Source organism: Cyprinodon variegatus, unplaced genomic scaffold, assembly GCF_000732505.1.
Source record: "Cyprinodon variegatus isolate N-32 unplaced genomic scaffold, C_variegatus-1.0 Scaffold165, whole genome shotgun sequence".
Lineage (NCBI taxonomy): Eukaryota > Metazoa > Chordata > Actinopteri > Cyprinodontiformes > Cyprinodontidae > Cyprinodon > Cyprinodon variegatus.
The window spans coordinates 369,185-383,583 of NW_015150618.1; the positions used below are offsets into that span (position 1 = coordinate 369,185).

The 14,399-nt window shown below is 38.3% G+C and overlaps 1 protein-coding gene across 15 annotated transcripts in view; it reads left to right on the forward strand.

The window, feature by feature from the left end:
- The window catches only part of kif1b (kinesin family member 1B), a 58,321-nt gene that overhangs the window by 29,875 nt on the left and 14,047 nt on the right, over positions 1–14,399 (forward strand). For 7 of the 15 annotated variants that reach the window (XM_015378127.1, XM_015378128.1, XM_015378138.1 and 4 more), the window contains 9 exons: positions 248–354; positions 762–845; positions 1,070–1,250; positions 1,365–1,437; positions 10,736–10,841; positions 10,945–10,962; positions 11,458–11,606; positions 12,999–13,177; positions 13,627–13,767. In XM_015378127.1, the coding sequence (XP_015233613.1) occupies positions 248–354; positions 762–845; positions 1,070–1,250; positions 1,365–1,437; positions 10,736–10,841; positions 10,945–10,962; positions 11,458–11,606; positions 12,999–13,177; positions 13,627–13,767 (1,038 nt within the window). Of the gene's footprint in view, positions 1–247; positions 355–761; positions 846–1,069; positions 1,251–1,364; positions 1,438–3,943; positions 7,337–10,735; positions 10,842–10,944; positions 10,963–11,457; positions 11,607–12,998; positions 13,178–13,626; positions 13,768–14,399 lie in introns of those variants that run through there. The other 8 variants (XM_015378129.1, XM_015378131.1, XM_015378133.1 and 5 more) reach the window with 2 other exon arrangements.

A 14,399-nucleotide genomic window follows, 5' to 3' on the forward strand; every position in this document is an offset into this window, starting at 1 on the left:
TGGCAGTGACTGCATTTTTTTTCTATCTTGTGTTACCATTTTGTCCTTGTCTTTTTATTAGACTGTTCATATTGAAGTATTGGGTTCAATTTTACCCCTGCTAGTGGACAACCATTGAGTACATTGAACTTAGATCTAACCTCTCTTAAGTAATGTTTCCACTTTTATTTTTTACATAGATTACATGTTTAAACTGTTGGCAGTGAAATGGCAGAGCTAGGCTTTCAAAATGGACTGTCTTTTTCAGAGTGGGTCAGGCCGATGCTGAGCGAAGGCAAGACATTGTTTTAAGTGGAGCTCACATAAAGGAAGAACACTGCATTTTTCGAAGCGAAAGGAATGCCAACGGAGATGGTGGGACATTTTTATTTATATGTTGTTAAATAAGTTTGTATTTATTACCGTGAAGGTTTAGACTGATTATAGAGATGGAAATATTTAAGTGCTTAAGCTCCATGATTTTTTTTTTCTCAACCAAATATTTAAAATGTAACATTGAGGAGGTGGAAAACACAACATGCAAAATAATAAATTGAAGTTTTGAAGGATCTGATCTGTTCCTAAAATAAATACAAAATCTACTGAATGTGATTTGATGGTGAAAGTAACTGTTTCATGGATAAAGGTTGGAAACAATAGGCTATAATTGGCTATAATGATTTCATTTAACCATTCTTCTATATGAGCTTGTTTTATTTTTTGTTGTTTTATTTTTCCTCTTAGTTTGAATCTGAAAAGTATTTGGTTTTCTGTTTGTAAAGTTATTGTCCTGTTGGTGCCATGCGAGGGATCTGAAACCTATGTCAACGGCAAACGTGTTGAGGAAGCAATCCAGCTTCGTTCAGGTACTTATTGATTGCTTTTATTGTTGAGAAAATTAGAGATTAAAATTGCTTTATTTTTTTAATCATTAGAAATAAGGATCGACTGAGTTGAGTCCTTATACTTACAAATACAATTTTTCGGTTTATCAAGTATTGTACCAGACAGCACATAATATGGACAATGCCTCCAATTCCATGTTTTGTTTTGCTTTTCCCTGAAACACTTGTGCTTCACCTATCTTTAGGCAACCGCATCATAATGGGAAAGAACCACGTGTTCCGATTCAACCACCCAGAACAGGCCCGAGCTGAACGGGAGAAAACTCCATCAGCTGAAACCCCCGTAGAGCCTGTGGACTGGACGTTTGCCCAGCGAGAACTTCTGGAGAAACAGGGCATCGACATGAAGCAGGAAATGGAGAAAAGGTATTGGAGCTGGTCTCCATTTACTGTTTGGATTGATTTGATCTTTGTGTGATTTTTATTTATTTTTTGGTTATAAATTGTCAAATGAATCATATATTTTATGCATTTATTAAGGCTCACTGAGATGGAAATCTTGTACAAAAAGGAGAAGGAAGAAGCAGACCAGCTTCTGGAGCAGCAGCGACTGGTGAGTTTACATCAGTTTGTCACCCTTATAGAGACTAAATAGTACATATTTGGGTTAAGAGGAGAGATGTTCTGTTTTTTTGTCTTAGTTTGTTAAAATTAAGCGCAGCTTCTAGATGAATTGTTTTTTTGTGTTATTGTTGAGGGAAATGTATTTTCACATAGAAAACTCAAAACCAGGGTTTTGTAAGATTAGTTGCAGTAGGAAATGTCCCAGAAAAAAAAGGTTAAAATTGGCATCTGAATTAAACTAATTGTCACTCTGAGCTCTGATACTTATGAATCACGTTTCTACTCCTGGTGCATGTTGTTTCTTCTTGCATGGAAGTTTTCTGGTTTGAGACAGATGAGCTTTTTACTTGTCTTTGTTTCTGGGTTTAACTGAATTTTATTCTATAGAAAGTAAATTAAGACTCAGAAATTTCCACTCCTTTTCCCTCCCTTTCTTATGTTTCCAATAGTGGATCTGAATCTTGCAAAACAGCAACTTGAAGATAAATCAAATTGGCTGTAGAAATGAAAAAATTGTTGGTGCTAAAACCATCTTTTAAGAAAAAGATGCTGCTTTTGCATGGTTCATGTTATTAGCATGTTTTCTTAACTCCTACTGGTTCTGGACTAAGTTGCAGTGTTTGCCGCTGAGCTGTTCAACCCTCTGGAGTGGCTGTGGATTTGCTTGGATTAGATTTCTCTTCTAGTTTTCTCGCTCTGGTTTTTTTGTTCTGAGTTTCAACTCTTCAATGCAGTTGCTGACGTATCCAATGCATTGTGATAACAAAAATATTCCCACTGTAGTTTTTATTTTTTTGAACAGATAGTGACAATGTGGTTTCTCATTGACTTCTTTGGCTGCCTCTCTTTGTTTGCATAGAGCATTGAGGGTACGGCTTCACAGAGTTCTCACTGCTCATAATTCAATCCGTGATACTAAGACTTTTCTATTATTCCGGTGTGTTTATATGCAAAACGTCAAGAATTCAAGTTTCATACAAGCAGGGATATAACATATCCATTTCTGGCTCCAGATATTAGCTCATACACAAAAACTGACCATCAGTGCTGACTGGTTGTGATCTGTAATGTTTGCTGTCCACAAAAATGAGAAACTGCATTTTATTCTTCCAACTAACTTTTTTGTAGTGGATTAACACCTGCCCTCTCTTCTGTTCGTCTTCTCAACTGACTTTCTGAGCAACTGCAAAAACACTCTTTCTTCTAACTCACCGCTACTAAAGCCACTCAAACCTCCTGGACTAAGGCTCTAAAAGTCCACCTACATGCATGCCGCTGTCGCATGTTTGGGATCCAGCTGTCAAATCGTAAAACTTTCTATTAAGAAGAGGAATACAGAAAACATTAGAGAAAGTACTCCAGCCAGCAACTATCATCTGTTATTTCCTTTCTAATCATTATAGACATGCTTTTACTTTTATTATTAATATGCAACAATGAGGAACACAGTTGTCTTCCAGGGAGAAGTTAGTTTAAAGAGCATAAATTCCTAGTAATGTAACCGTTTAGCTGTAAAAGCTAAGGGGATAAACTCAGAAGAATGTCAATGAAGCCACTGTTACATTTAAATTTCTTTTCCGTCTTTGTTTTGAGTGAAATTCCTGAGATGATTTTGCATGGTGCCATACATCTTTTACAGTTCCGATGTATGCAACCTAGGGATGTCCTGATTTGGGTTTGTTGTTGTTTTTAGGCATTTGCTAAGTTACAGTCTGCTACTTCTCAGCTGTGATGAAAAACACAAAAAAACAAAAAAAAATCTCAGTTATTTATTCCAATGTACTTACTGGAGTTCTGGTAGCAACAGCATCTGTTTTTTGACTAGTTTTATTTCATAGATACCTACTTTTAAGTAGGTATGTGAATAAGTATGTATTCATATGTAAATATGTGAATCTTAATTCATGAATAAGGATTTGGTGTAAAGAAGTTTGTTAATTAGCTTTTAGATCATTTAGCTTTTAGAAACATTTTCTTAACTTAGTGATTTGCTTTGGACAATTTTTGCTAAGCTCTGCCTGATACAAGCTGTATGTAACCAGAGCATGTAGTGCAGAACTGGTTAGGGTTGGGGAAAGAAAAAAAAAACAGATAGTTGATAAAGCTTTAGATTCACTAAATGTGACCTACAACCCAGGATTTAAGTGATTCACAGTGTGAGTAGGGGTCAGTCAGGTGAAAAATATTGATCTTTTAAAACCTAAATCTAATACTTGGTTTGGATCAGGACATCCTTAATGCCAGATGTTTACAATATAATTTTTTATGGGACAAAAAAAGTCCTTGAAATCCAGGATAATTCTCTTAATTAGACTCTGACTCATATCTTGTGTAGGTGTAGGTTCTCGTGTTGCATATTAATACCTTTTTTAGTCATTCTTTTTTTTTTTTCCTTTTTTTTGAACCATTCTTTCATCTTCTCCCTTATTTCCTGTTGTAATTTCTCCTTTTTTTGGGAACCATTTTGGTTTTTGTCCTTTTGTTGTTTTCTCAAGGATGGAGACTCTGATAGTGGGGATGACTCAGATAAGAGGTCTTGTGAAGAGAGCTGGAGGCTGATCACTTCCCTGAGGGAAAAGCTACCACCCAGCAAGCTGCAAACCATAGTGAAAAAGTGTGGATTGCCTAGCAGTGGGAAAAAAAGGGAGCCAGTTAAAATGTACCAGATCCCCCAGAGAAGGCGCATCACTAAGGACTCCAAGTGGGTGACCATCTCTGACTTGAAGATCCAAGCAGTGAAAGAAATCTGTTATGAAGTAGCGCTGAATGATTTCCGCCACACGCGGCAGGAGATTGAGGCTCTGGCTATCGTGAAGATGAAGGAGCTTTGTGCCAGTTACTGCAAGAAGGACCCCAACGAGCGGGACTCGTGGAGGGCCGTGGCTCGGGATGTTTGGGACACTGTGGGGGTTGGTGATGAGCGCATCGAGGACGTCATCACTAACCTGCCCCGACCTGGAGGAGTAGTGATGGATGAACTAAAGGTGCACATTGATAAACTCGAGGACATCCTGCAGGAGGTGAAGAAGCAGAATAATATGAAGGATGAGGAGATCCGTGCTCTCAGAAATAAAATGGTGAAAATGGAAAAGGTTCTACCTCTCATCACTCCGGAGGGCCAAGAAAAACCTCCCGGTGCAGAAGCTCCCACTGCCGTGGCTAGGACACCAAGCCCTCGGGAAGGGAGACCCCCTGTGCAAGAAAAGCCAGAGGAAGAGGATGTTGATTTACAAAAAACCCAAACTGCAGTAGATGACTCCACCTTAAAGCGAGGTCAGATGCGCTGGATGCGCCAAGAGCAGTTACGCCTCAAAAGCCTTCAGCAGCAGGAGATCTCCAAGCAGCTCCGCCGGCATCCCGGGCCACACCGCTTTATACCTCCAGAGGATCGTAAGCTGCGCTTCCCCTTTAAAAGTAACCCCAAGCACCGCAACTCTTGGAGCCCAGGAACTCATATCATCATTACAGACGAGCAAGTCATTGAGCTAAAGGTGCCCAAAGAAGCTGTACAGGAAGAAGAAGGAGAGGGCCCCACTGAAGAAGCGGTGGAGCCCAGAGACAAGATGGCTGCCTCAGTTGTCAACATCACCCCTCCTCTGCCGAGCACATCAGTTCAGCGTAGAAGAGACTCAGAGAAAGGTTTAATCCAGGGTCATAGACATAACTACAGGAACCAGCAGCAGCCACAGGAACGGGGGCGCAGCAACTCTTTTAACCATCGCCAGCGGCCCTCCGGGTCCATGGAGTCTCTGCAGCCGCCTGAAAATAATAGGAGGCACACTCAGGCTTTCTACCAGCAGACCCCCCCACCACACTATCAGCACCCTCCGTGCCACTACAATGGCATGATGTACACAGACGGCGGCGGCTACCAGCAGTACCACCATGCTAACCCTCCCTACAGCTTTCAGCCGCCTCCACGAATGCGCAGGCAAATGTCCGCCCCCAACCTAAAAGCCAGCAGAGAGACGGCGGTCTGACTAACAGAGGGACAGAACTAGTTCCATACACATTTACTCTGCAAACTATTACAGATCACAACAGCAAAACTGACTGGGACTGTTCCACTTGATCCATGTGTTACTGGTTGATCCAAGTATTTAAAATGTTAAAAAATAATATTTTTTCCCTCATCTTCATGATCATCTTATTCCTCGTTTTTTGTCAGTGTTTGCTGCACTGTGTGTGTGTGTGGGTCATCTTCAGTAACACTGATAGTCTCTAGGATTTAAAGCCAACAGATGGGGACGGTATTTTCACTGGAGAGCAACGCTATGCTTTCAGCTTGTACAATAATTCACGAATCATGCTTCAATTTGCCAACATTAACTATTTCTGAGTTTACACTATTACCAATTGAGTATTGATTTATTGTTTCTAACTTCAACACTGACATGTAGCCCAGGAAGAAAAACAGAAAACATAATTTGACTGATGGAGAGAATAAGCCCTCAGTGCAACGCTATATATTTCCTTGTAATGCATATTTAGCAAACAAACATCTTTTTTTTTTTTTTTTGTATAACTTGAAGCACTGGTTCCAAGGTGCACCTTTTTAAACTGAGACTGAAATTATGTTTAATGTTTGTGGTATTCAAAAAGTGCCTAACTTTATTAACCTTGCTTTAGCAATTCAGTATTTTTGTCTTATTCCTTTTTTTTTTTCATTATGCAGGCAGGGCTTTTTGCATTTTATTTTATTTTTTTGTAATTTCACAAAACACCAAAAAACAAAAAAAAAAAAAATTATTATTTTTTTGTTTTGACAAACTGATTGATTCAATTCTTTTGCAAGCCACTAAGAACAACTGTGATTTTTATGTTTTCCTGTTCTTTATTTCATGTGACTGCCACCAGGTTTAATCCAGTTTAATGCAATCTAAGTAAGTAGTGTAATTAACCAGTGAGCACAATAATTAGTATTTCAAAGCTATAACCTTATTTTACACATATTTTTTACCCCCTTATCGGAGATTTTTTAAATCTTCGAGTCCTGAAACTCACTAAGGATTAAAGAAGGTCTAAACTGAAATGCTAGAACAAAGTCCCAGCTGTTCTATCAGCTTCATAGTCCAAACTTTTGCAGTTTAAGTTTGATTCAGCCTTTAAAGTTTTAGCATTGTGGTTCAGTGGGTAAGCACAGAGCTCACTGTGTGTCAACGGATACCCACTGAGCGTTGCCATGGTTTCCAAAGCCTGTCCTTTAAAAAAGCTGGAGGAAGGACAAAGACTTGAAATATTTGCATACTTGTTATTCAGGAGAAATGTCCATATCAAATGAGATTTTGAGGACTGTCCAGTTTGTGTTGGATCCTGTTAGATAATTGCTCAGATGGGTGTAACTGCTTATTCTACCAATACTCTGCGCTTTAGCTGTTTATAGTTAAGCAGAAAGCTTGGCATTTTGCTCCTTTTTTTTCCTGTTGCTTTAAAACCCTCAATTAATTCTTATGACTTGATATCAGAGGTCCTTCAGAACATTTAACCAGAAACAAGCTTACAGCAGCAGGATACATTTGTTGTAAAGACTATCAGAATGTGAATGTAATGATAAAATCATTTTTATTATGTTTTGACAGTACGTATTATCTCTTACTGTCCCTCTATGACTATTTTTGCATGTCATATGTAATAAGTCCTAATAAGCTGCTTCTTATTACAGCAGTGATTTAGGACTGACTCCAGAAATTGTGCATCAAGCATCAAATGAACTCTGTACAGCATTCTGTTGTTCTGAAAAGCGCATAATATCTATACCAATGTCGTCCATCTGGTTTTCAAATCATCAATAGGTGCCTCATTTCTGACTCTGTGCGTTGTTGCTTTTACACTATGTTGTGTATTTTGTCCATACTTATAAATGATGAGTTTTATTTACAAAAATATCGAAAAAAAAAAAGCACAGCAATGTGTTGCTGGAGGTTTATTTTTGTTGACTGAAATAAAATTATCTGCTTTTATTTACAGTTATTTCTGATGAAAGTGTTTTCTTGTTTGTTTTCCTTTATACAGTGAAAGCACAGAATCTAATTTTATGTTGGAACTTTTGAAGGTCCAAATTATTCATTTTTGTCCTCAAAACCAGACATAGGCATTACTTTTTATACATTAATGTAGTCTACATTACTATTTAGATTTTCTTTAGGATTATTCCAGCTCTACACATTCAGCTACAATTAATAAAGCTGTGTTTCTTCCCTGGATAAGTGTTTTAATAAAGAGGAGTCCTGCATGGGTTTGATTTTTCAAAACTGTTTCCACCTGCAGAGTTCAGAACCGAGAGCCGACCAGTTACCCACAATTATCCCCATTTAAAACCCGGCACGAACCCGTCAATAATAAAGTGCGACCTGACTCATAATCACAAAGTGTACACATAGCACCCGCTTCGGATTTGATCGTTCGGATGTGATCAACCATTATTCGGCCGTTATTAGCGGTTATCTGTCCCACATGGCTCCAGGCTGCACCTCCTCTACCTTCTAGTAGGTTTCTTATGGCTGATAATATGCAGCTTCGGCCACGTCTAAAGCCTTGAGTCACTTTCTATTTACCTAGTTTATACTTTTTATGTACTTTATTTACAGCCTACTTTCTTTACTTCGGTCATTCTGCATGTTTCAGTCACACAGATTTCATGTAGTGTTTAACACTAGGACTTCCAGAGCTCTGATCTTACTAAAACTCCCACTGGCAGTCAGTTGGACGGGTGGCATTTTTATCAATGGAATGTAAGAGTAGCGATGAATTCATCATCCCTACTGTGTGCAATATAAACCCATTGTGGTTATGTAGACCTTAAAACAGGTCTAATAAATATATATATAATTTTTTTTTTTTTTTTTTTAAGAACTCTGTTGACAGAACATGAGTTTTTTTGGGAGGGGTTGTTTTTTTTTTTAAATAGATGAACTACTAAAATTATGTTTAGATTACACATAAATAGATTCAATAATTCTGCGGGTAGAAAAGGAATTACTGTACCTTAGGATTAATTCGATGATAACAACCTACTGAGCCTACTCGTAGGTAGGAGGCACAATCTGAAAGTATTCTACGGAACTAATAACCACTAATGATGGCCATTTAATGGAATGATAACATCCGAAGCAGCTGCAAACAGCTTTTATTCTAATAACAGAGGCAGTTGCCTGGTGCTCACATCCAGTGCGGACTGTGCTCACAAATTAACAGCTGTGAATTGGCCAAAGTAAGGTTTGCCTTGTTACTTAAAAACATACTGTTATCCGGACATTCTTGAATTCAGTTGTTGTTTAAGATGTCGAGTTAATAAATAAGAAAATTTAAATAAGTTTCATTCATGCTGTAACTCTCAATGATACCTTCTCTCATTTTATTTATTTACACTCCTACCCGCACCCATGAAATAAAATGTTTTTTTTTTTATTTCTACCCGTAGATGAACGTTTTAAAAAGTTACCTGCCGAATACCCGCTGGTACCCAACCCAGTGCAGGACTTTTTTTTGTTTTGGATTTTCTATGTAAATCACTCATCAGCGAAGTGCAGATGCTGCATGGTTAGTTTGTCCTGAAGGCAGCAAGTAGAATAACCTTCATACCCTAAGGATTCTTCCAGCTCTACATGTATAGCTACAATTTTCAATAAACCGTTCAAAACTTGGGGGAAGCACAATCTGTTACTCTGCTCAACAATCAGCAGGTACTGTGAAGGCCTACCTCCGTCCCACAGCTCTCCCAGGTGGCTGACTCCTTCCAGCTGCCGTCCATCTACAGATGAAGCCACACCTGCACAACCAGGACCACTAATGAACTGGCAAAGCCGAGTCATTTAAAGCCATACTGGGGAAATAAACTGTAATTGTTTTTATCCAGCAGGTATGGCTGCACTCAGCTAAATCACTGCATTATTGTTGGCTATTTTTCTTCTATCTAGATTATCAGTGTTATTGGAAGCCAAAAAAACCCAGATTATTTTGGCGTAACTTATTGATGGTTTATAATTGGGATTAAAGACAAAACCAAGAAAATGTTATTTCAAGGAACTTAGTCTTTTAAGGTGCAATTTTAAATTCTTTGTCTCCTAACCTGGTGAATAAATGTCTTAATTTGAAATTAACCCTATTAATTGATTAAAATGTGTAGAATCAGCTTGGCTTTTTTTCATTGAATGACATGAAACCTGCTGCCCAGCTCCCTGTGCACCACCTCCCTCCTCATACTGATGATGGGTGGAGTTTTAGGATAGCGCTTCATGTTGAAGGATGGGAAGGTGCAGTTGCTAATGCACATTGTTTTCGGGTCGGTAATATAGTTATGGAACATGTGCACAAATCAGTAGGAGCTGCTTTTAAAAGAACAAAAAAATAAATAAAAAAAATAGCTGCTTGCTTGGGGTGCAGCTGAAATGAATTCCCAGACAGAGCAGGTATCAGAAGCACAGCTTAGTGCAGGGCAACTTTACAGACCATTAAAAATGCTCTGTTTTAAAACTAGTACCCCTCTGATCTGAAGTATTATGATCTATTATATCACACTGAGTTTTTTGTTTTGTTTTGTAAATATGTGTGTTGCCATGAAATAAGGAAGACAACCCAGCATTATTATAGATTTGCTACATTTGTTAAATATCAGCCTTAGGAAATGGCTGACAGTGGGATCTTACATCATACAAAGTTTCTTACGATCGTGTCGATTTTACTTTTCGGTCGAGCTGGGAGTTTGGCTGTTCGTGTGCTGGCAGATCTCAGCAGCAAGGAGGTCAGCCCCAGATGAAAAGGCTGCATTGTTTTCCCAGAAGACTGAACAAACAGGATGAGGTCATCGGGACCACAGCCTGCCTGTCCTCTGATGATGAGGAAGAGGATGATGATGATGGTGTCCCTCATTGGATTAGCTGATTCAGCTTCAACCAGCTCTTTGCTCTTTATTGCAAGCATTGTTGTGTTTTTTTTTTTTTTATAAAGTATTTTTTTTTTTAGCTCACTAAATTGTATTTGTTAAACAATTTATATTCAAGGGTGTTGCGTTCTGATTTATTGTGATCTATTGATTTTATTTTTTATTTTTAAATCAGATTTTGATGTACCGGTAATACATATTTGGACACCAATGATATTTTACACAGCATGCTGTGACATTCTGCATATCTGCCAAAAATTCAGAAAACACCTGGAGGTTTTGACACAGCTCTGGCATCAGTCTTCCAATGTCATTTAGGCTGGAAAATGTATCTAAAGTCTCTGAGCTCCCCTGTCTGTGCAGCTGATGGACAGCTGTCCATGTGTTCCTGTGTGTTGGTCTCCAGGTTTACGAGAGCAAACTGCAGGAGCTTCAGAAACAGGTGGAAACACGCTCTCTGGTAGCAGAGACGCCGGACGAGGAGGAGCTGGAGGAGGAAGAAGAGGAGGAAGGTGTGTTTTACTTTTAGAGGATTCTAATGCATTATAAACTATAAATGTAAAAAAAATAAAGAAATTAATGAACTGTGTGTTCTATTCCATATTTTGTGTCCAGAACCTAAATTACTGGGATGTGCGTATATGAATTTTGATACTGTCACCATGTCTCACTCTAAAATGTATTAATAGTCATACTAACTACCCACCGAAGGTACTAAGGTTAACCAGACTGTAGATGTGGCCCATAAAATGCCTGCAACACTAATTCAACATATCAGAATGCTGTACTGAAAGGTAGTCCACTGCCTGCAAATCGTCTTTAAAAGTCAGAAGAGAATAGCTCTTATTTTAGTTTCTTCTTGTTAATATATGAGAAGTTTTGTAAAGCTGAATTTGGAAAATAAGTGTTTGGATTGTAAAATCGTGTCTTTGGAGATGACAGGAAGCCTTTCAGTGCAGTCATTTCCTAGAGGAAAATGCTGCCCCAAAATAAGGTGACGCAGTACTCCACATTATTAATGCTCAGAATCTGTGCAGCGGTTTGAACGACCATAACCTCCTGTAAGAACCTTTTATGGTTTTAATTTGAGCATTATTAATGTCATCTCTGTTTGCCGTCTCTCCATAGTGCCGTGGACTCAGCATGAGTTTGAGCTGGCTCAGTGGGCCTTCAGGAAGTGGAGGTACCATCAGTTCACCTCCCTGCGCGACCAGCTGTGGGGGAACGCTGTGTACTTGAAGGAGGCCAACGCCATCAGTGTGGAGCTGAAGAAAAAAGTGGGTGAAATCATGTTGCTATTAGGTTTGATATATTTGGGCGTGCAGCTGACGTAGCGGTTTGCGCGTGCGACCCATGTACATAGGCCTTAGTCCTCGATGCGGCCGACGCAGCTTCGAATGCGGCCTGTGGTCCTTTGCCGCATGTCTCTCCCCCTCTCTCATACCTCCTTTCCTGTAAGCCTACTGTCAAAAAAACGAGCCACTAGTGCTGCAAAAACTCAAAAATAAAAGGTTTTATATATTTGCAAATGATTACTAAGACACTTCTTTTGATTAGAGCTGCACATTTACTCAAATAATTGAGAAATTATTGTGTATTACATTGTTGTAACTGAGGATTGGTTTGAGGTTAGGATGGAGTTGTTGCATCGTCACTTCCTTAGATGGACAGCTTTTGACTAACATAGCATATATGCTAGCTTTGGAATTAATTGGGTTGATTTTTTTTAATTATTGATCTTGGCTGAATTACATTGTATTTGATTGTTATTGAATTGAAAGTTTATGCTAAATGGTTCCTTTTGATTATGTTGGTTTTTGGGATAATGGATTTTGTCATTTGACATGTTTGTGGGTGATTTCTCACTCCTTGTAGCCATTAAATGGTCAATTTTGGGCTGGGCAATTATCAATCTATTGATCTACCTATTGATCTATCGAATCTTATATAAAACACATTTTTAATAATTCTACAGATCCAGAACCACATGGTATTCTGGGAGATGTAGTCAGAGGAAAGGATTCAGCCACCATACATCTGATGACCGAACCCTCTAAAGTTGGCAGAGGGGCCTCCCTGTTTTTAAGGGTCCAAGGTTATGTTTCAAAAGGACTGGTATTACAATTCAAATTTGGGCTTTTATCATAAATAGATAAGGAAAAAGTACTAATCTATAATTATCAATATCGACTTACATGAAAGGCTTATATCACACTGCCCTATGTCACCATGTGTTTTCCTCAGGGATGTGAAACTGTAGAAATGACATGTTACATATTCTACTGACTAGATGTCTAAACTCGAATCCTGAAGATATCTTTGGGCTGTCATGACAACCAGACATATTGGCTGAGTTGACAGTTGGTCATAACAAAGCTCTGAGGGCAGCTTATATATGCTCTCAGTGACTTGGCTATGTAGCTTAACTTAATTTTCTTTTATAAATATTTTCAGCTTCTGCTGCCTTTACATCAACACACTGAAGATGTGACAATATGTTACAAAAAGAGTAAAGAAAGTGTCACTTGAATAGAGACTGTGCTCTAGTTGAAATGAAATAAACCAGCTGAATTGCTGTAGTTCACCTTCCATCAGAAAACCATGCTATTTATACAACACATAAACTATAAAAGGCTTATCAGATTCCTAAAAATCCTCTCTTTGTTCAGGTCCAGTTCCAGTTCGTCCTGCTGACTGACACGCTGTACTCCCCTCTGCCCCCGGAGCTTCTGCCCCAAGAGCCGGAGAAGGAACGCAACCCGAGACCTTTCCCTCGTACTGTGGTTGCTGTGGAGGTTCAGGACCTGAAGAATGGAGCCACACACTACTGGTCCCTGGAAAAACTCAAGTAATAACCTATTATGTTATAGTGTAGTAACTATTGGTAAAGATGTGTTTTCAAACTTCTCAGCTAATGTTTTTTTTTTTATGTAGACAGTGGAGATCCTTCTCACTGTGACTGGATGAACTTATCGTTATTGTTAGAACTGTGAATGTTTGCAAAAATGTGCTTTATAATATATATTTTTTCTACACTAAGATGCATTTTTTGAAGAGTTTTTTTGTAAAAAAAAAAAAGAAAAAAAAGAAAAGAAAAATTAAACACATTAATCATGTAGAATCAGTATTCAAATCAGCAGTTTTGTAAGATCTGTTTTCTCTTTTGACTATACAAAGAAAAAAAGTCCAGTTCCAATCATGTATACATCAGCAGCTTCTCTCACCCTCCATTCATTAAGTTGTCTGTTCATTCTCTTCCTGCTTCCATTAATCCTGAGTGCATTTGATCATTTACAGGCAGAGGCTGGAACAAATGAGAGAGATGTACGACCGTGCCGGAGAAATGGCCTCCACTCATCAGGACGCTGATGGAGAGGGAACGCTGACTGGAAACGACCCGTTCTACGACCGTTTTCACTGGTTTAAGCTGGTGGGCAGGTGTGTAAGCAATATGAACTCTACTGCACGGTCCACATCAACAGTTTTGATTATTTAAAACAGTGATGCTCATTTCCCAAACTCTATGCTTTGTTTGTGTACTTTGCTATTCTTAAGAAAAGCAATTTAATCCTTTTAGGTTTAACATTTTAGTTTCATCTGTTTATCTTTACTAATGCCTATCAAACTATTACTATCACAGGCAAATGCCTATACTGTACTAAAGCATTTAGGTTTTGTTCATGTGTTTAATTTTCATTGTCAGAAGTTTTTATGTATCATTATTTTCATATTTCCCATTCATGTTTGCTTATGTATACCTGCATTTTTTTTTTTTGTTTTTTTTTTTTTTTCATTTAAAATATGCCAGTTTTGTTTTGTGATTGTGGTTTAATTTGTTTCATATGTTTACATGCCACATCAGTTTAAATGTGTATTTATTTTATTTATATGGTTTTATGTTTATTTTCTTCATTTTGTTCAATGCATCATGTTGTGCTTTCATTGGTCGCTGTTCTCCTTTTCATGTAATTCATGTGAACATGAGGCGGGAATGTTCTGCGTTTTATATGTTTATCCTCTTTCAGGCTGCATACATGAGGGGATTTGTAGGCTAATCCATTCATGTGGGC